This window comes from Pogonomyrmex barbatus, unplaced genomic scaffold, assembly GCF_055798465.1.
Source record: "Pogonomyrmex barbatus isolate J1 unplaced genomic scaffold, ASM5579846v1 scaffold2, whole genome shotgun sequence".
NCBI classification, from domain to species: Eukaryota; Metazoa; Arthropoda; class Insecta; order Hymenoptera; family Formicidae; genus Pogonomyrmex; species Pogonomyrmex barbatus.
The window spans coordinates 2275773-2298361 of record NW_028297116.1 but is presented as its reverse complement, the minus strand read 5'-3'; the positions used below and the strand labels follow the sequence as shown (position 1 = coordinate 2298361).

General features: G+C 31.7%; 3 protein-coding genes across 6 annotated transcripts; all 3 read right to left on the bottom strand.

Moving 5' to 3' along the window:
- Positions 1 to 484: 484 nt before the first annotated feature.
- On the bottom strand, positions 485 to 10664 carry crh-BP (corticotropin releasing hormone binding protein). Its single transcript, XM_089076869.1, has 7 exons — positions 10317 to 10664; positions 6530 to 6623; positions 5118 to 5278; positions 3708 to 3921; positions 2502 to 2680; positions 1731 to 1839; positions 485 to 1532 (listed from the first exon to the last, which is right to left on the bottom strand). The coding sequence occupies exons 1-7, from the start codon at positions 10431 to 10433 to the stop codon at positions 1399 to 1401; spliced, it is 1008 nt and encodes a 335-aa protein (XP_088932995.1). The 5' UTR covers positions 10434 to 10664; the 3' UTR covers positions 485 to 1398.
- Positions 10665 to 12225: 1561 nt separating this feature from the next.
- Positions 12226 to 17747, bottom strand: Osi23 (DUF1676 domain-containing protein Osi23). Of its 2 annotated transcripts, XM_011643910.3 has the most exons (4): positions 16617 to 17747; positions 14910 to 15202; positions 13978 to 14144; positions 12226 to 13914 (listed from the first exon to the last, which is right to left on the bottom strand). In XM_011643910.3, exons 2-4 carry the CDS (start codon positions 15200 to 15202, stop codon positions 13619 to 13621), a joined length of 756 nt encoding a protein of 251 aa, XP_011642212.3. In that variant the 5' UTR covers positions 16617 to 17747; the 3' UTR covers positions 12226 to 13618. The 2 variants fall into 2 exon arrangements, with proteins under 2 accessions (XP_011642212.3, XP_025074941.2); XM_025219156.2 differs by lacking the exon at positions 16617 to 17747 and having other exon boundaries at positions 14910 to 16528.
- A 155-nt stretch (positions 17748 to 17902) lies between these two features.
- LOC105430373 (uncharacterized) lies at positions 17903 to 22535 on the bottom strand. 3 transcript variants are annotated; one of them, XM_089076949.1, is made up of 9 exons: positions 22176 to 22532; positions 21213 to 22103; positions 20975 to 21119; positions 20718 to 20869; positions 20292 to 20628; positions 19805 to 20216; positions 19305 to 19565; positions 18977 to 19204; positions 17903 to 18746 (listed from the first exon to the last, which is right to left on the bottom strand). In XM_089076949.1, the coding sequence occupies exons 2-9, from the start codon at positions 22063 to 22065 to the stop codon at positions 18021 to 18023; spliced, it is 3114 nt and encodes a 1037-aa protein (XP_088933075.1). In that variant the 5' UTR covers positions 22066 to 22103; positions 22176 to 22532; the 3' UTR covers positions 17903 to 18020. The 3 variants fall into 3 exon arrangements, with proteins under 3 accessions (XP_088933075.1, XP_011642213.2, XP_011642215.2); XM_011643911.3 differs by having other exon boundaries at positions 21213 to 22066; positions 22176 to 22530; XM_011643913.3 differs by having other exon boundaries at positions 19805 to 20117; positions 21213 to 22535.
- Positions 22536 to 22589: the final 54 nt, after the last annotated feature.

Genomic DNA, 22589 nt, shown 5'->3' with positions numbered 1-22589 from the left:
ACGTCATACATCGAAGTGTGAGTAGCGAATAATGGTACTGACACACTATGTAATCTAAAAAAAATTGCATCGTGCACTCGTGACTTAATAAATAATATAATATTTTACTATATTTTTTTATTTTTATTTTTATTTTTTTATTATTTTTTTATTGACATTAGATACCATATATATATATATATATATATATATATATATATATATATATGTATATCGTTATTGTTCAAAATTAGACGCTTCCAAATGAAATACAGTGTACTTATTGTATATACGATGACATGAAAATATTTTGAATTTAATATTTTCAAATTATATATAATTCGATTTTGTTTTGGTTTAATCCGTTTTAAATTTCTATATGTGTCGAACATTTTTAATTATCATATCAATGCAATTAACACAAATTTAGTTTTCTAAAGCTGCTTTCATAATATCGCTCTTAATTAAAAATGATTGAGAATACTCATTAAGCAGTGAATCTATCTAGCTTTCGACTATTTATTAATTTAAATAAATACAAATATATATACTAAGCTATCTATCGCTTCACATTTGTTTCACTTAAAACATTTATTTTAATTACAGAGCAATTACAATTTTAATATTATAATATTAACATAAAAACGATAATATATGTTAAAATAAGTAAAATGTTTTATTTAAAACATATTGTGATTTAATATAAAATAGAATGTGGAATCTTAATAAAAAATTTAGCGCATTAACACTATGTTATTAAATTATTATAGAAAAATTAATATTTAATATAAAAGAGATTGATTAGATAGATAGATAAAATAAACAGCTATTTTATCACATAAAAAAATTATGAGAAATATCACACTTATTACAACTAATACAACGTAATTACAGTAAAATTTCCAGTAATGTTTATCTTACCAACAATACAATTTTCTTTGATCAAAACCGTTATTGTACTAAGAAAAATTATAGTACTGAGATTATTAATTATCTGATGAATCTCTTTTTTCGAAATCGCATTAAAAATTTATTTACGAAAAATATAGAAGAATATCGCTGATGAAACGGAAAAATATGAAAAGAAACTAACTAGATAATGTGGACGAAACAAGATAATACAAAATAATAAACGTTGGAACGTAACGAAGGAACGCAAGAACGAAGAGAATAATTAGAATAATCAGTCTTTGATGAAACGCATTTTCTTTCACTCACACACATATACGATTCTCTATGCTGTCTTTTAGCATGCGTAACACAAATAATACATAAATAATCTGCAAACTATCGAAGGGATACACTATGATTTATGCAACCCGATGTTGGGCGTTGCGTCCGCATGTTTCAAGATAAACGTTGAGAATAGATGTGTAGCGAATACTGCGGACGATGACGGGATTGTTTGTCGAGATCGTTTTAAAGACCGGAAATGGAATCCGGTAGATCGTCGTCTACAATTGGATTTATTGCCACTGTTACCGAGTTGTCATAATAACCGCTCGATAATAGTCGTACCGCTGTTACGTCGTACGCCACCAGCTCCTTTACATCTGAAATGAAAGAAAAAAAATTAACATTTCAACATTATAAGCAAAACACACCATTACATGCGGTATCGCAAATAATGACACGAATACTGAATAAATATATAAATTGTGAAGAGACGACACTACGAATATGATATGAAATCAATATTGTTTTCTTTCAATTTCGTAACCCATTGATTTCGCGTATGAAAGACTCATTACCGGGTTTGGAATCAATGCCGCAAATGGAGTCAATTACGTCGAGTTTCGTCGTGTCGAAGCCGCGGCTGCCTCCGATCTGCAATTGATCTCGCGGGCTCCTCGTATCGCACTGAAAATAAACCAATCGCATCGCAATAAATTATTATTACGTCGAAAAGAGAGAGAAGTAGTTACGTGAAATAACATGGCTTTTCGTATATACGAAAATGTTTTTAACTTTAACCTTAATCCATTGTTGCCAACCTTTCATGAATAGAAATTTTTTAAATAAAGATTGAATTCAGAATTTTTATTTGGCGGAAGGGGAGGAGGGGTTTGTCAATTCTGTTAACATAAATAACAGCAATTTTTTGCATTAGTGAATTGCTTTTTTGGATATTTTAAAGCTTAAAATATATCTTCGTTTCTGATTTTTGAATGAGAAAAATATTACATTTTGTAAATCGTAATTTTAACTTGAACTTCTTTTTTTTTTAATTCGGAGAGGGATTTAAGCTTTCCAAAGCCTTTTCCCCTCCTTCTCCGGATACGGCCATGAATTAGATTAGATTTTTAATAAAAGAAGGAATTGCTGATCCCAAATAGACTGGCTGAGATTTGAAATCGTGACTTTTTAATCCGAATTATAAATAAATAAATAAGTAAATGAATTATTCTTGTGCAATCGACAAGTTTGTGTTAATTTTGCAATGTGTTATAAATAAGATATTGCAAGCGCAAGAGGACAGGGATTGTGGATCGCAATTAAAAAGAAAAAATGTCACGACGTACTTTGTGTAAAGTGCCGGTTTCGGTCGTGCGAACGACGCCATGCGAGCTGCTACCGCCGATTCCGAGGGCGATTATTCGTACGGCACCGGGATACACCGCCATGAGAGTGCAATTAATCCGCCTGCCGTAATTGCGAAGTGTGAATGGATCCGTCGTGCTGACCGACAAGACGTTGCAGGCTAAAAAAAAAATAAGATACGCAGAAGAACGCGTTATCTTTGATTGCTTCAATTACAGTCAGCTGAGAATGCCCTGTATTTGCCTTGAAGAAGAAAATATTTAATCGACGAACATACAATACTCTCACTTCTGCCCGTATGTGTTAGGCTCGGTAGTCGCTCGTTCCTCTATCTAAATGTTTGCTCGCAGAAATAAACTGGTTCGCGGAAAAATACAGCTCGCCAAGCCGCGCAATACTTTTCCGTGCCATTCCTCTTTATCGTTACTTAAAAAGGGAGTACGGTGCATCCCAATTTCTAGAATTACTCTCTATGTTTCAGGCCTGACACGTTCTAATTTATGACTGTCTGTACCCCATCGTATTCCGCCGCAGATGAAATAGTCTCTGATCAGCGTTTAATCTATAGGACTGGACCCTGATGTCCAGGACGTTGAGACGATATTCAATTAGAACAGCGTGAGGCCTGTACGATGGATAATCGAATTGTAGAGCTAAAACGCTGACGTGGCCACGAATTTGCAATGCATTACGAGCATTTCACATAGAACAGGTAGCATCGATTTTCTGACGCCCACTACTCTAATTTTCAACAATTCAACAACATCCGATTTCCAATAATAATAAAAACATTAACATCTTATTCAACATGGAAAATGAATATTTATTTATTACTGAAAATAATGCATTTTATTTTAAAATTTAACATAAAAGAATAACATGCCATTTATTTTCCTGTCATATAAAGTTAAGTAAATTATTAAAATGTATTTAATAATACAACCTGAAATGTAAAGAGGCATAAGAACAATATGATATCGTACGATGGAGTCATTATTTAATTTTATTAATCGCCTTGAAAAGACATTTATATCTTTTTATTTCATTACTCTTAAAAATATGAAATTGTAAATTGTGTTTTTTTTCACATTTCTGTAACATTCATACAAAAAACGCTATTCTGAAAGAATTAAATGTCTACGTTGTCTAGTTTTCTAAAATTTATGCCATGCTCGAACGATACTCACGTCTTGGATTTTTTGGATATCTTGCGGATACGACAAAACCTTTTCCACGTAGAGGTACTCTATATTGGAGAACTGCAGCGTTTTGCGAACTGGTAAAAATTTTCTTGTACCACCTGTTTTTACCACAGAACTCGTTCATTCTTTCTTTCATCGATAATGAATGGTCGTTCTCGCTTGGAAATATTTCGCCATTCAATTCCCAACCGTCGATTACCTTTCAAATAACAATTAATTAAAGATTTACGCTTCCTCATTATACAATTATTATTATTTAATCATTCAAATAGGAGTGCATCTTTTTATTTATTTTTTTTTTTAAATCCTTTTTAACGTACTACAATATAAAATTTAAATAAATCTATGAATAAAGTTATCTTTTATTCTTATTACTTAAATATATATTTGTAAATATGATGTAAACATATAAAATTTTTTTTAAATAGTATTACAGTTGCAGTATAAAATATGGGCAAAATTGCGGAAAAAAAAAAAAAAATAAGAATCATCAAACTCCATGGAACTTGAGTTACAATTCCAACTGTGGAAAATTAAATCTCGGTAAAGACCGGACGAATAAAAATTGCTTCTCGTGCTGTTGGATACTTCTATACAATATCAGACTTTTGTGCATTCGCGGCATATGACATACACCGTTATCGTGGGATTATCCGGGTTTACCCTACAGGAGTTTTCCATTAATAGCAACAGGGAGAACGAGGGAGAACGAGCGAGAGTCGGGGAGAGACTTTGAGATTCGATTTTTGCCATGATAAAATTGACACATACTCTGCAACAATTCGTTTACGACGTCGTTGACGTTGTTACTCCTAAATGGCTTTCGGCATTTCATTGTTTCCATTGTTTCCGTTAACGATCAAGAACGAGTAACTCGCAGTTTCGCGGTAGGTATCTGCATTTTATGAAATAACGTATATATCTCTCTCTGTTCTGACTCGGGGAGATTCAAGACATATTTATGACATTTATAGGAATTTGATAACTTTCATAATTAATGAATTTCTGTCTACTATAACTTTGTGAGTGACTCCACAATATTTCTTCAAATTAGATATTTCATATTACTTCTTATTAACATTTTGCAAATATTTCTTAATCATGAAAATTTGTTTAATTAACAAACTTTGTATACGATTATAAAAAAGTGTTTATATATACGCAAAGAATTCTGTGAAATAAGTTTAGTCATTCTGTAGTCTAATTTATCTCGAGAGCTTTTCAAGCACAAATGATTTGATTAATTATTTCTATTTATTATTCCTTTTACTGCCATTATAAGGCAGTTAAAATTTAATTTCTATAAATTATTAAAAATAAAATTTTTCAACAAAAATAGATAAAAATAAGATTTGATTTGAATTGAGTAAATTGTCAATAATAATTAATACGTACTGCTAGAAGTCCACGATGATCGCATGGAACATCGAAGGTATGGAAATGTATTTCTACTACGCGATCGGGATCAGTTAAAAAATATATTCCACAAACGTTATCATCATTAGTTGATGATATATAAGAAAACGGCCCGCTTTCAGAAGTAACAAACATACAATCTGCAACAGAACATCAATAATTAAATTCTTTTGAATTATTGACTTTTGCAAAAGTTTTTCATTATTGTAATAAGAAATTATTTATTATTAATTAATTACTTAAATTTAGATTAAACATTTAATTCTAGTTTTTACTTGGGTAAAATCTAATTTAAATTGTTTGGTATGCGTAAATCACATTCGAACGCGATTCAGAATGCGTTCGTACGATTAGGTAGTTAATATTTTCTGTCATACTCAATGGAAATTGTACACTAATTCGGCTTCTGTTGCGGAAACTATCCCATCCATTAATGCGATTTTGTGCAATAACGCAATTACCGTATCAAGCGTCTCAATTACGAAGTTTACAAGCGTGCGATGGACCTTTATTACAACCGAAATACTTGAATCTCATGCATAACCACTTTTAAGCAATTTATTTTAGCGGATTATTAACAAATAATTTATTACAATGGATGTAGAAAGTTTATATACATTATTTAACTAAAAAGTATTTTAAAGATAGATTTTTAAAGAAGTTTATATAATTATTGTTGATATGTTTCTTTAAAATCTAATTAATTCTTTTGTTAAAAAAGAAAGAATCTATACAGTATCTAATAAATTATACTCTTATTATATTTATTGCCGACAAAAGTATATTAAAACACATTTATACTGTCCTTAAATATTTTTATATAGGAATTGTGCGAGCCATCAAGACCACCTGTCACCCGCACATTACTTTGAATTACGAAAATAAAATACCTGAAAGTAGAAATTGAGAATAAAAGAGCGTAGAATAGTCACTCTTTTATACGCGTAAATTACTTTCGAGCAATTATTAGGAAGAGAAATTACATAATTTTACGTAATAGACTTTTATAACAGATACTGGACAATCCAATTCCTAGATTATCTCATCCACAAACTCATACCACTGGTAAACATTACTACTAGTTTCAATTATACGAGTAAGCGCCGCGATGTTCGTTAAACATCAATAGTGATGGATATGCAAACATCCGTTCGCATAATGTAAGATTACAACGTGAAGATGACAAGAATAAAGTAATATTTTAAGCGGTCAATTTAGGCAAGCAATTACTCCGATGCGATACATATTCAGTTCTATAAATAATATAAAGTAAAAAATTATTTTCCCTAAATTTTTATAATATATTAATCGCACTGAAAAAAAAAAATTAAACAATATTTAAAATATTATTTGCATATATATTATAACATAATATATCATTATTCGCTTACCTGTAACCGGTCGATAATGTTCACGTGGTATCTCAAATGAAGTCTTCGTTCCCGCTTCATAAGCCAAGATATTGGCAACTGCTTCATTCGTTATCTGAAAAAAGAAGAGACATAAATTATATAAATTATATAAGTTAATCAATTTGTTAAAAAATATTTCTATTTTACATTAAATCCTATGTGTATCCACCACGTGGAAGGCAGCCGACGAATAGAAACAAAGAATAAATTGTCATCTATATTCGATCGCGCTATTGCAATATATCGCATATGATCGTTAAAACGCATATGATCGTTAAAAAAATTGTAGTATAAAATTCCTAATTTATTGCGCGACACTTGAATTGGAAATAAACCGAGATGTTCGTGAAACGCGTTTCTACATTAAACGAACTTTGGCGTATCTATAATGCGCGTTCATGCATACATAAAAAGAGCGAACGAAAAGATAACGCAAATGTTATGAATAGTTGTAGAAGGAAGTGACGAGACATTTGAGTAATGATATCATTAATAGTGATATTACACACGCAGAAGTCGGCCAGACTAATTTCAATCCGCGACACGTGCGACTCAGTTTTAATCTCATGGACATCTCACCTTTGCATATAGAGTATATTTTATTTGTACAAACAAAATACACAGCATACGACACAGGCTTGTGATTTTATTACATTTTTAATATAACAATATTAGATTAACCATGAAGCTTCGATCGAAAATATTCTTTATAAATGTACAATTTCATATCTGTTGCATAATAAAGCAATTTGAGTTATATTAAACGCATTTTGTTATAAATTGAGAAGCTCTTATCACGTATGTATCAAAAAAACTTGATATTTTTCCTTTAGCAAGTCAATATACAGAAAGTTTCGCGTAATATAACAGTTGAAGTTTGTTAAAGTCCAATTTATATGCGCTTTTTTTCACATTACTCGCCTTTTCCTCGCGTCGAGCATTCAAGCAAATTTATATGCTTTATATTACTTCGTAGTGCAGTCGATCATGTTGCTTTTATGTCGTTTCAAGACAGAATTTTGCTATGCTTCCTCGAATCTTTAAAACTCAATAAATAACAATTGTCTGATCGTTTGATCGTAATAATAAATTTTGGTTTAATTCTATATATGTGTTTTTTTTTTTTTTTTACATTATTACTCTTAATGTACACATATACACATATAATACGTAAAGCGCTAACATGACGCGTACATTGTGTGTAACGCAATATTTACTTCAAAGTGCAAATAAATTTCTGCTCGATTAAATACACAACAGGCATGTAAATGAAGCCTCAAAAGCTAAGCAGAAATCAATGTTTCTCACTCACAAAGTATTCTATTTTCGTGCAATTTTCAACGCTATCCCATTTCTATTAATTTGCGTATTTGCGTATCTCATTCCCAGAGGTTTCGCAAAATTATATCGGTAATATAATTTATGCACGCGCCATATAAAAGATAACTGCGAGAATCTGAACCGCATCGTTCGTTTTACATGATGCCGAGAGATGAAATCCAGTCCAGAGAAGCAACGCCGGCAAAAGAAGCGGCGTTTACAACTTGACGGCGTTACAGCTTGAACGGGACACCTCCTATAGCGTTTCTCGTTATTGCGTTCCGTTCGTTCGACATCTATCACTTCGCGCTAGGGAAAAAATCAAATTGCGCAAATTGCAAATTCTCCGCGCGTGTTAACCGCACTTTATAACGTACACGTGCGAAACGAAATATCCGTTATATTCAATTAACATTATTTCCCGACTGTCGCCAGCGGATGTGGGAGCCGCTGTGAAAATCGCGCCTCCACCTGTCAGATAAACCTGTCTTGAGAAATAATTGCCGAAGTATCGCGTCTGAATAATGGCCCCGGCGCGAATCGAATCGAGTAACGCAATAACGGGCGCGTTCGCCGGCGTGCACCAAGTAACGATCACGCGTCGTTAATACGCGACACTCGAGGGCCGTTGGTACCGTAATATCAGTACCATAAAGGTATATACATAAGGAATTGATATTGCAACAAAATGAAGTGTCAGTACTACGTGTCAGACTAATAATAGCTTTAATAAATAGTTTATTATCTCGTTTTTGTTTTTGGCTGACATTAATGAGTACGTTTCTATAAAATTTCGTTATGGAAATTAAATGTCAAGTAATATGATAACGCAGATTAAAGAAAGAATTTTCTTGTTCCTGTAAACTTCTTTCTGTAGAAATTATGATAAAAATGCCCAAGAAATGTTGTTTTATCTATTATAAAACGCTGTAAGAAACTTCACTAATTAAGCTTTCGACTTTGACTCGTGGTGACTTAATGCTGCTTATTTATCTTTATCTTCTTATAAAAGTGATGAAAAGAAGTCCAAACCTTAATTAACCAAGAGTGACTTGTTTATGGGTAGAGAATCAAAACTCATTAAAAGTTGACAAACTTGACGTCACTTGTAGCACAATTAAAAAGTCTTGAAGTTCTTAGTTCTAGAAATACTATCCTCCAATTTACTTACTAACGTTATTCATTTATTACATTTTAATACAAATTTTATATTCTTGATTCTTTAATATTTAATTAAATTTTCTTTAATTTTATTAATATATTATATAAATATATAAATATGATTGTATTCTCAACATATTTACGAAAATATTATTATAAAATTTTAATTAAACTTATCATTTGATCATTGATCAAATTTAAATAGAAAAATACATCGAAAAATCGAAATTAATTAACTAATTTTTGGAAAGAAAATTTTTTTATTAATTATATAAAAGGAACTTATGATAACTTTATCATATAGCGGTTTCTTATAAAAATATAATGTTATTTTCATTGAATCTGTTAGGCTAGAATGATTCTTAATTTAATTATTTATTTGATTTAGTTATTTGTAGTAGAAAAAAAAAATAGAAAAACAAAAAATAATTAACTATATTAAACTACTATATTAAAAATTCTACTTATATTCAGAGAGTCTGAAGCGCGTTAATAAAAATAATCCTTTTTTAAATAAATCTTTTTTAATGACGATAACTGTGGTACATTTAATTAAATACTAATATTTTACTTATTATTTTTTAATGGCTTTAGATAATATATACATGAATAAGAATGATCATTTTAATGAATTTAAAATAACTGCAATTTATTCTCATTGCAAAATGTTCTAATATCATTCAGTCTAGTTACAAAGTTATTTTGTTTATTACACTTACAATTCAATCATCACTAATTCAAGAATTAATCTGAGAAAAAAATGCAATAAAAATTATGTAAATTGTAAAGTAAAGAGTAATTATCGAAAGGAATGGTTGTGTATGTATATGCTTGTGTGCGTGCGCGCGCGTGTATATAAAAACACACACACACACACACACACACACACACACACACCCATACATATAAAACATTAAAATATTTATCAAGAATTTTTGTAAATTGTAACAAAATTCCCAAACTAGAAAGTACTATAACTATAAATACTTAAGTAATGAATACTATAAAGTGACTTGTAAATTGTAACTACATGTCTTCTATTACGGTATCTAATATTTTAATAATGTTATTATATAATTATCTTGATGAACTCATAATTATATTTTTATTTTTAATTAACATCTTTTAATTCTATTCTCAGACATTTCTTTCTCCAAACGATACGATTTTTCCTATATATTTTACAATTTATTTTAAATTCCAATATTTTAAGCAAGTTTTTCTCAGGATATTACACTCGTTACATTTTAATTTAAACAAAAATGTTTATCTACGGTGCATTTACCTGTTGCTGACGGTGATCATTGTCGATCGCTGCTTTCGCAACGTGAAATGTCGCACCGCCAACGATGACGATGACGATGACCAGAAGGATCGACGTTGAAATCGACTTGGAGAACATCGTGAGATGTCTCGAGATCGATAACGAGATCGAGGAGATACGGAATGTTTCGGCAGAAACAGGCGGCGACGCGAGCCGAGTAAGAACTGGAGTTTCTCCCTCGCGATTGGATCGGCCCTCCCTCACCTTTCGATCGCTGTGGAGAGATCAAAGTGGCGGCGCAAGAGATTGTGGGGGTTGCGGCGAGCTCGGGCCGAGCGCGGCAGGTGTTCTGGTGGCGTCGCGACGCACGGCGTCCCTCTTATAGCGGCTAGTCCTCCACCTCGCACAGCCTCCTCGCTTTGTCCTGGCTGCGCGCAACCCCCGAGTTACGTGCTTACGATCTGGGAGGGTAAAAATATTTCAGCCCAGAATTTTCGTTACCTTCGTTACGATGTTTCTAAAAATATCAACTTAAAAAAAAAATCGATATCTCGTTAAAACATTTGCATCGTTTGAAATTCGAAGAATATTTCTTTGCAATTTTTTTTTTTTTTTTTCAGCGATTCAGCGAGATTTTTTCCTAGAGCTAAGACCTTTTACCGGAGGAAGACTGTTTCATTTCTTACTAGTTTCAGATTTAATAAATTTATTTAGATATAATAAATGAAAATTTTCAAAACTGTGGCACACACACACACACACGCACACACACACGCACGCACACACACACACACACACACACACACACACACACACACACACAATCTTTTCTCTTTTTTATCTTAAATTCCAGCAAATTCGCTCTTGTTGTTCGATGATTATATCAAGCTCGCTATGCAGATACGCTTTGCGTATATCATAGGCGAATGTCAAAGGGAACGATAATTATCGATAGATTCTTTCGCAGATGTGAAAATCACTATCGTGATGTACTACGTCAACGGCTATATCGTGTCGTCAAGAAGAGAACGGATTGACATTTTAAATGTCCTTCGATATTAATGTTTACAACAATGTTCGTCATGTCATCATGTGTATACATGTATGTGCATGTATACACGCGTATGTCAAGGTATGCGTTCGCAACGCGACGTTGACCGGTAGGAATACAGGACGCGCCCGTCATCCTCTCAGCGAGATGGACATTAAACGATCGCTCGATTAGCGCATTTTATCATGCGTTTTATATATATATATATATATATATATATATATATATACATATATATATATATATATATACATGTATATGTATCTACATATATCTTTCATTCCGATATTATCTCGTCCGCCTTTAATCTCAAAGTCGTAATCGAGATCGATGACGGGGGGGCCGGAGTCGTCGCCCGTAGCTCGAGGCAATGTCCGTAAGCTTTACAAATGATTTTTCCCGCAACGAAAACACTGAGAGAACACACGCATTATTACGTTTTCTTTACGCTCGAACTCGGGCTGAACTGTAATTGAATGCGTATGGGGCTCACGGTGGAAACCGTTACAATTGAATGTATGATCAACGTACGACTGAAGGAACGATCGAAATTAATATTTTGTAGAAGTATATGCTGCAAATATTATAGCGTAGTAAATACCATAAAAATGTTATATCACATATATATATATATATATATATATATATATATATGTGTGTGTGTGTATATATTTTCTGTTTGCCACGTTACGAGTTCGATTATAAAAATCATCTTGTGTAATAGAGATATTTGCTGGATGTGCTTAGTAAATAAATTTTTATATCAATAAAATTCATGTGATGTATTAATTCAGAAATAAATTCTGTAAATCAAACCTTACTGTAAGAAAAATAATGCTTTATATAATTACAGAACTAACATTGATACAACAACGCTAATTGAAATCGCTTATTTATTAATAGATCTATCTTTTATACATTAAAATACAGAAATTAAAATACACTGAAAAAAAAAATATATTATTCAATATCTTAATACTTAATAATCTTGAGCTTTTACACATGGTAGAACCAAGATATTCTATCGCGTCAAAATCGCTATACTTGACGGTATCTATTTAGATGTAAATGGTGAACATTGTATAGGCATGTTCCCCCATAGAAGTTAAATATAAAATGCGATATCTATCTTGACACTTGAATAAATAACCGCAACTTATCTATAATAACCGTGACGATCGCAATTGTCACCTGTTAAATCCACCAAATTGCGATGAGTGTAATCCTAATCCTCAACGTACAATTTATGTAGCTATCGCTGGAATTATCTATTCTATTCTTACGAAAAAAATTTGTGTAATAAAACAGCTATTAATATTATTATAGGGATTGATCGTGACACTTGTACTTGTGAATGTCGTCTATGTAAATCTGAAGAGGAATTATTATTTTAAAACACGCATATTCACACACAACTTGGAGTGCTTAAGTGCTTAAGTGTAACTCAAATCCTTCCGTGTATTTGCACGTATTTCTACAAAATAATAATCTTTTTCTCTCAGACAATGCTCTTAAATGCTAGACCTCGGCGAAGTTCGTACGTCAAAACGAAACAGAATGCGTAACTAGATTCTCATGTTTACGATTAAACGATGGTCACAAGGATGGAAACAAATAATATAGTCCTATTTATAGGTCCATCAATAATACAATACTGTCGATTTGCAATTCTATTGCACAAATAAATCGACATGTGAGTGCCGACGGCCTAAAAATCTACAAGCTCGTAAATATTTTTTTAAATATCGATCCTTTATGCGCGTGATCGTCAATTTGTGCACTTCATAGTAGCTACTAAATTTAAAAAAATTATATATAATTGAGATTGTAACGTTTATTAAAACTATTAAAAAACTAAGCTCGAAAGTTTGGAAAAGAAAAACTGTTTTACCGTGCCGAAGACGTTTCCAAAGTTTGCCAATGGCTAATTCCGATACGTCTTTTACTATATGCTATATACGATATGTACGTAGCGTGAAGTGACACTCGCTCAGTGAAGAACGATCTTTGCATGATCAAACAGCTCGCGGCGAATCGCGCGGCGATGGATAAAATATCTCGAAGGAAAAGTACAGCAAATAGTGTATTGTACGTGATGGTTATTAATAAAATTTAAGACCACCGTCATGAATAATTCAATTTTAAGAAGTAATGCCGGTTATGGTATTTTGCTTTACCCTAGACATCGATGAAAGTATGCAATATGCGTCGCGTCGATACTTTCTCGATCGAGACTCACTACTTGAGATGTTCCACTTGAACTAAGGAAGAACTAAGGATGCGGAGGCACGTATATCGGATAATGTTCTTCCTCGTTGGGCATCATCTGATGGCTCCTGTCGTGCCAGCCCTCCGGGGCGTGGTACAATCCGTAATTCACGTGGCTGGTGGCTATCTTCTTCAGGCCCTGTATACTGGACAGTATAAGAGCCATTTTGGCAAGAATCAGAGCTTTGCCGCCCAGCACCGCGAGGAATTGAAAACCCATCGGCACTAGAATCGAGCCCATCAACAACAGGCCCATCAACATCAACGGAAACATGTGACTCTTACGGCGGCGTCTTCGACCTGAAATTTGCCAAATTGACTTTAAATTTCATTTTGTTAGTCGCAATCCGTATTACAACTCACCTTGGACGATATTATTACTGTCTGGATTTTGCGCGGGGGTGTTGATGTTAAACATACGGTCGATGTCGATTTTGAAAGCGTGAGTCCGCAGAAGGTGTGTCACTCGATTCCAGATGATCGCCGACCAGCTGATGTCTTCCTCCTTCAAACCATCGGAAGAGTTGTCTCTGCCGAGAATCGCTGCGCGTGTAATCGCAATCGCAAATATGGTTTTACTCGAAGGGCTTGCAACAACGATATGCTAAATTGTAAAATGTGTGTCGTAACAGCGATTGATTGATTTGACATAATCTTGGAATTCTTTTCCAATCGTGAAATATATTCTGCGAAATCAGTTCCAAAAAAATACGTCAATTTTCAATTGCAATTGTACCTATAATTAATATTATTTAATTGTAAATATACAATTGCAAATTAGTTATAACAGATAAGGTTTCCCATATGTTGCTTGGCACATTGTTATTCCAAACCCTTTACGTAATCAATTTACGTAATCAATTGTACAAAGTTTGTTGTAATATATGATATCTATTGCACTTTATGTAATTTCGAAAAAGCAAAAGAGCATCAGAGATATAAGTAATAAACCTTTTTTTTTTTATACGTTTCCAATATCGTTGAAAATAATTGGAAGTTTTGGGTACAAGGTTGAATTTCAAGCATGCGGTAGATAACGCATTCTTCTGAAATTCAACGAATTCTGCTATAAAGAAATTACAATTTTACTGCAGTATTTTACCCGCTTCGATGCATACTGATCTACTGCAGCTTCGATGAAATTCCAACTTCTCTGACAATATCTTTCTGATCATTTCACATACCTTTATTTGAAGTTGTTATTGGATAGAATTTTATTTCTGATGTATTTCCATTGCATATTTATTTTTTATTCTGTGTAATTAAGTAATTGTAAATTGTGAAAATTAACTTACTTATATTCCGTATTGTTTTCATCGTTTGAACTAAGCCGTATCAAATTGATTCCATCGAATATCGTGATGACGTCATCGTCAAGGAGAGTATCCAAGGTGTCGATAGCTCTCTGTTGCACGCATCTTCTAAAAATGTCCAACAATTCATCCTGATCGGAGCTGTTCCGAGACATCGATGGGCAATTCTTGATTATAGATCGTAATCCAGAGAACCATTTTGTTTTATCGTCACAGTTGGCCCTTACAACCACAGTCAGTGCGAGGGCAAGGACGTGGAAAGCACGAGGGTGCATCTGCATTTAAATGTATATATATCTCTGTCAAGACCCATATCATTGTGGGTTAATGTCACAGTTAACTAAATTTTCTCTTTCTTTCTTTTCTTTCTCTTTATACGGCATCTCTCATTTAAAAATTAACTTTATTCGTTCAAAGTATTTTTTTTAAACTGCAAAGGCTTCTTTGGATGATTTTAGATTGATTTTTTTTTTTTTAAGTAAAAATATAACATTTGACAAAAGAATATACAATTTAGAAAAAATAAAGGACGTTATATTTTTATAAGGGATGCGAATAATATAAATAACGTAAAAATAAAATTTAAGAAAAAAAATATAAAACTAATTGAAAGAGTTAAATGTATCACTTTTAAAAGAATATTTTGATATTATGAAATATTATTTTACACGCTTTTTTCTTTTACAAAATTTAAAATAATCCAAAACAGGGAAAGAAAGTTACAGAAAGAATAAGTTTTGAATTTTTTAAGTTGGATTATAATCATAAAAAAATATATTTTTCAAGTTTTTTCTAAAATTACAAAAATTTGAAATATAATTTTTTTTTCGTTTCACTAATAGAATTTACTTTTACAAAATTTGATATAAATAAATTTGAAAATATAATAAGTTCTTAAAGTAAAAAAAAAAAAAACATTCTAAAATAAGTTTATTAGATAAAAATAAAATCATTAATAAGAAAGATATTTGATATTCATAATATTTATGATATATTTGCATGTGCGCGCGCTCCACTTTTCCCTTTGTCCTATTTTCTTGTCTCTCGCGCTAATCCACAAAACAATATCAGCTAGCTGTGTGTCAGTGTTACAATTACATATTTTATTTATTTCGTTTATTTTTTTAAATATATGCATATAAATTGTAAATTGAAAATAACAGTAAAAAATATTACAGCAACAAAAATACAAATTTCATTAAAAAGAGAAAAACAAGTTATATCGAATGTGACAGTTTAGCATGTAATGTCGATCTTTTTCGAGAACACTATTTAATCATTTTCTTAGTGGACTTTTTAATAAAATATTAATTATGAGAAATATTATTTTGTGGCATTTAAAAATGTACAATTTTTAAATTTTTTTAATAATATATATTGCAAATTATTTTTGAATTTATATAAAAATTTTAATATATATTCTACGTTTCTATATTTTCTACGACCCATATTTTTACTGAATAATTAACAATATTATTAATTAATACCGTACTTCATTATAATCAAGTTTCTTATACTTATCTTTGATCGCATATTATTTATTGAGCTTTTATATACTGCTGAAAATATGACATCTCCAAGATATATTCAATATAAAAGATAGAAATTAAAAACTGTTGTAAGAACACAGAACATCCGAAAAGGACGAGTTCGTTCCAAATTCACGTAAATGTCCATCGAGAATTTTACCTGGAAAAATCAGCACTCCTCCGGGGACACTTCACCAACGGACACGTCACGGTGCACTGCGAAAGACGATCGTGCGGGCGGTGCATTGCATACATTTATACGTGCAGAAAATAGATTATGATGCCGTGCAGGTAGTCATTACGAGTCATCGAAGGGCATCAAGGTAGCGGTCAAAAGGCGGCCGGACTTTACGCTCGACCGACCATTCTCCGCAATCGCCGGCAAAAACTATGTTAGTACCTACCGTCTACTGTATGACCATCCGAATACTACCATTTTCTTCTCGATGATGGATAGAATTCGTCGATTTCCGTCGCAGAAAATGTATTTCAAAATGTGATATACTTGTATGAACATATATATAAAAATTTTAAAGAAATTCTGTGAAAAATTTTAATGTCAATTATAATATACAAGGGGAAAAGATATGTATTTATATGCAAAAAATAACGAGGAGATAAAAATATTCTTTCTAGTGTTCGTTCTTTGATACTATTAAAATTAAAATTTCATATAAAATATTTGTCATCGAAACTGAAGGACATATTTAAATAGTTTTATATATATATATATATATATATATATATATATATATATATATTTAAAATATATATTTTTAGATGAGACATCCCGGCTTTTGCTTTACATATAAATCAAATTTGTATTACATCGCCAATATAAAAGTAGATGAACTAAAATTTCTAATTTAATATTACATATCTTTCTTTGCAACCGTAATAGCAATTTATCAATAATATTACACATTTGGAATTTGTGAAAATATAGCTTAGTTTGAATTATAAACTCGATAGATACGCAAACCTATAATATATATAATGATATGTAATAATCACAAAAAAGATTTCAAGAATCTGTTTGATATAAAAATTTTATTATAAAAAAATTTGATGTTAATAACATTTAATAATATGTTAATAACATTTAGAATAATTATCATTTTCTGCATACTATGAGCAAGATTATAGAAGATTAAATAATTAATCATTTATATCATTATATCAATTTTAGAATGTAATTAGTTTAATTAATCTAAATATACACAAAATGATAAAAATTAAGTATCTAACTTATACAACAAATACAGCCTACAAAATCTTTTAAATTGTTAAGAAGAAAAATGCAACAATACGATGCAATTCTTAATAGTTTAAATAATTTAAAAAATATTGGTCATCGTTATACAATAATCCTTCCTCATGTTTGTTAATTCAAAATAATTCACAATAGGATTTTTAATTAAAAATCTTAATTAAAATAAAATAATCTAAATCTAAATAATTTCTTTATTAATTTACAAAAATACCAGTCTTTAATGTTATATATACAAATTGTCAAACAGAGGAAGAAAGAGAAAGTGTAATATAACACGCGCATCTGCATGTGTTATGTTTTACATACATAAGAATTATAACTGCACACCGAATAATTGTCCTCCGGTATTGGTTCACAGTCGTCGTGACCATTTGAAATTGTACTCTCATTAGGCTTTGTTCCCTTAAGACGACACTTGTTTCTACCGGAAGTTATGCACAACTCTAGTAGAGCCCATTCTTCCGTCGAAATAAGTGAACTTTCTTCATTGAGAGAACTTATCGAACTATGGCGCGAAGGCACCGTGTTAGATTTTATCGTATTATGATTTTTACATGTGTAATCGTCGTCGTTTTCGATCCTATTAAAAGTCGGCACACATTTTACAACGCGAGATCGCAAGGGCATACAAAAATTATCAACGGTAATATTGTTCCGATTCTCCGTATGACGAAGCGGTGATCTTCGAGCGCAATGCGGTGAATTGTTTATTCTTTCGCGCGTAATGTTATCAGAGTTTTTTAACATCTGACCGGTCTGTGCTACATTACTGCTCGTTGCTTTCTCAGGAAAATAGTTAAAATTGCTAGGTACGTTTTTGGCAAAACGCATATCCGCTGTGTTATTAATATTCATAGATTTATATGATGATGAATATTGCATAGTGTTTCTAGGAAAATGAGCCTTGTTCGTAAAGCATGAAGACGAAGGAGTAGAGAAATTGCCCGTAGCTTTCAGTGATGTTTCAGATTTTTTGGCTATAGATGCCACTGATGTTGATGGCATCGAATTTAAAGCCTGAAAATTAATTTGTATCATCATTCATTATTATATATATTGACAAAATATTTATTTTAAACATGATAAATATGTTATTGAATGTATAAAATATAAAACAGAAGACTATCCTTCCTGCTTTAGTAAAGTTCTCTCTGTACATACTGTGATTTATTAATATTAAAGTATATATATATATATATATATATATATATATAGTTCCGAGTTTACTATGTATATAAACAACTTACTTTCGGCATTCCAGACCTAATACATTGTGCTAACATAATATCTTCCTCTTCTTCAGAAAGCTCAACATTATCTTCAAAAGATGAAAGCTTTTTCACTATATTTTTCCTTTGTTCCACATGTTTTGGCTGAAAAAATGTTGATGAAGTGGAAGATTGTATATTCATCGTTTTAGATTCCATAACTTGTGTTAATGGTAATCTGGTTGATGGTGATAAACTAAATCTTGCCTAAAAAACAAAAATAATGAAAAATATAATCAATAACTAATTATCACATATAGAATATTCTCAGTACGCAAATGCAAATATTAATTTTTAAAATAACAACCTTTGGCATTGCAGACTGTATACATTCCGTCAAAATTGCATCATCATCTGAATGATTCAAACTATCATCAGAAAATTCGTCTGGATGTCTCAATGATGCACCACTTGGCGATTTAGGACTCAATATAGAATTTTTGTTTCCATGATTTGTCTCAATGGGTGAAGATGATGGTGTACCATATATGTTAAATTTATGCGGCAGTGTTTCAGATTTTTTAACAAACGAGATGCTATTTGTTGGCGGTGGAGTTATTTGCCTCGCCTATGAAATAAAAATAATAATAAATTAATTTTAATAATGTGACTTATATCACATGTATTTGATATATATATATATATATATATATATATATATATATATATATATATGTATATAATTATTGTATCTTTAAATCTCGATACAAAATTGTTTTTTAAATAAGTTTAGTTTCCACAAATAAACTATTGAAATATTGAAAGAAAAAAAAGGGAAGATAATAAAAACTAAGAAAAATTTAATACCTTAGGCATGCCGGATTGAATACATTCATCTAATATTTTTTCATCTTCACCCGAAAGATTAGAATTTTCATCAAACAAATTATTTCTGTGGCAATCAATCTCAGTTGATTTGTCTTGCTCACATATAATCTCCTCTTGTACACTTGGCATTGAAAGAGCAGATAGATTGGAGTGAGATCCTACTGGAGAAATATCAGCAGGTGTATCTTCCGTACAATACACGTGTACAGTGTCTGAAGTAATCATCTCCATCACAGTTCTATTTGTTTTTGAAGTATCAACAGGCTTAACAGGAGTTGTATGTGATTCTAATCTGCTTGGAATAGAATTTTTTTTATATGATGCTAAGATATTTGTTGATTCCGATTGTATAGATTTCTGAGAATCAAGTGTTTTTAGAGACTGTCTATACCTGTAAATATATATGTATCATTTGTGTTGTATTATTGTGTTATATTATCTAATAAAATCTTCTATGGTATATTACCTATTGGTTTGCATTCCCATATTAATACAAGCAGCCAACATATCCTCATCATCTTCATCACCATCACTTACTTCCTCTTTTATATTACTGTCCGAGTTATTTATTGTCATATTAAGCATATCTGTCTCAAGTCTATGAATATCTTTATCACTTGTATCAAATACTTCTTTCATTGCACAATATGTCTTGGTATTGTCAGGTATCTTGACTTCATCATCAATTGTAAGAGAGCTTAGACTGGTCGCACTGGAAAACTCAATTGGTGTCGATTCTTCCTTAAAAGTAGCAATGTCATCTTCAAAAACACTATTTCTTATGGTGTCTTGTTTAGAAAATACTGTAACAGATATAAATGTTAGATAATCTCATAGGCAATATTATTAAACGCATGTTATTACTATCATATTGGTGATTAATGTTGCATACATAAATGTCGAACTGATGGTCTTACTGCTTCTTCTTGTATCTTTGATATAAATTCTGTATTTTGAATTTTATGATTACGTGGACTGGGTAAAACAGTTTGTGTAGGTGAATCTGGCAGTTCACTGGGAGAGACTACACCACTAGTTCTACGACTAAAGAAATAACAGAAAATAACATTATTTTTTACACAACTAAAAGTTTAAAGCAATATTAGATAAAAATATTTAATATTTTTTTTAAATAGCAATGTAACTTACCTAAAATCACTGATTACAGAACTGCGATCATCATGGATGGAATATTGTTCAAATCCACTTAAAGAGCCCAAAGAACTACAACGTGAAAACATTAAAGGAGTTTCTTCTGCATAGTAATCTTGACCACCAAATGTCACCATTTTTCCTAAAATGTGCATAATATTCTTTATATTCTTGTAAGGTAATAGATTTAAATATATATTTATTTAAATTATATATTGATACTTTTTTTTCATACCTTCTTTATCTAATACACGTGGACTATTCTTGTTCTCAGAAGAACTATCGCTTACCGAAGATAATTCTATTTGATTACTACTCAATCTTACAACATTATGATTATTCTCCAATTCTTCTTTATTTGTAGGAGGAGATAAATCTTCTTTTGATATAACTCCTGTAATATTATTCTGAGGAGTCATTGCACTACTCAGAGAACTAAGTGAATTAGCACGTGAAAAGCCACGCGATGTTTCCTCCTCCTCATAATAACTTACTATCTTTTCTGGAGTGACTTGACCAGGATTAAGAACCACATCATCTTTTGGATTCTCTTCCTCAAGCTCTTTTGTTATCAGATTATCTTGTTCATCGCAACTAAGAGTTTCAGTCTGCTTGATGAAGGACACAGGACTTTTGTTAGTCACTTGGATTGTTTTCTTCGGTATCTTTTTCACAAGTTCGTTCTCCTTCATGTCTTCAACTCGGAGATCCGACATAGAAGTAGCCGTGGAAAAGTTGAATGGTGTCTCATAAGGGGTTCCCTCTGTACAATATGTTTTAACAGTATCTTCTTGTTCGCTGCCATGAAAGTACTCGGCGCTCTGTTTCTCTTCCTCGTCGGTGTCGTCCTCAGCATATCGCAAGCTGTAATCTGTGGGCTGATCGAGATCGGTTTCGGCATAGTCGCTGAATAAATCAACCTTGTTGTCGCACTTGTCAAACTCCTTCTTTAAGACGCGATTTGTTTGCGAGCCGTTGGCTAAACGTTGAGTTTGCGACGGAGCGTTTCTCTCGATGTATTTTTTGCTGTAATCCACTGGTTGATCGTTTAGGTCTTCGTCGTACGTCTCTGCGCCGTTCATGTCCATACTGATGATGAGCGAGAAAATTCCGATAATGGGATTAACTAAGATGCATTGTAAAAAATACAATATACTAACTCATGATCTCTTAACAGAAAGTGATCATAAAAACGTACGTGAAGTAACTAGCGATTTACAACTCAACTGTTGCACGTGGTAATTCGATAAAAATATATTGAATGCGTTGAGAATTAAATTCCATTCCCGCAATAAACCTTTTAACACTCCCACATTAAAAGTTTTCCTACTTCCTGTATAAGTTTATATTGCAATCGAATCTCACAGTACAAACATCGTGAAAATAGTTCGAGTATCTTTCGTATTAAAAATATCTCGATGGGAGTGATGAAGTGAATGGAGCGAGTGAAGCGAGTAAGGTAAACAAAGAGGAGGAAACAGCGATCAGTCTTTCTTTCTTTCTTCACGCCTGCGCAAAGTATTCCTAGAAACAATTGTTTAATGTAGGATAAATTTTTCAGAAGTGTCGGTTGGCTGTGGGATAGAGAATTTCCAGGATTTTTCTACCAGAT

Coding starts and splice junctions, on each gene's coding strand:
- Osi23 (XM_025219156.2), bottom strand. CDS start 15,208: ATGCAGATGCACCCTCGTGCTTTCCACGTCCTTGCCCTCGCACTGACT. Junction 14,145..14,909: donor GAAAACAATACGGAATATAA/GTAAGTTAATTT, acceptor GATTCTCGGCAG/AGACAACTCTTCCGATGGTT. Junction 13,915..13,977: donor CAGTAATAATATCGTCCAAG/GTGAGTTGTAAT, acceptor GGCAAATTTCAG/GTCGAAGACGCCGCCGTAAG.
- crh-BP (XM_089076869.1), bottom strand. CDS start 10,433: ATGTTCTCCAAGTCGATTTCAACGTCGATCCTTCTGGTCATCGTCATC. Junction 6,624..10,316: donor ATGATCACCGTCAGCAACAG/GTAAATGCACCG, acceptor TTCTTTTTTCAG/ATAACGAATGAAGCAGTTGC. Junction 1,533..1,730: donor CGGCATTGATTCCAAACCCG/GTAATGAGTCTT, acceptor CTTTCATTTCAG/ATGTAAAGGAGCTGGTGGCG.
- LOC105430373 (XM_089076949.1), bottom strand. CDS start 22,065: ATGGACATGAACGGCGCAGAGACGTACGACGAAGACCTAAACGATCAA. Junction 21,120..21,212: donor ACGTGTATTAGATAAAGAAG/GTATGAAAAAAA, acceptor TGCACATTTTAG/GAAAAATGGTGACATTTGGT. Junction 19,205..19,304: donor TACAGTCTGCAATGCCAAAG/GTTGTTATTTTA, acceptor TTTGTTTTTTAG/GCAAGATTTAGTTTATCACC.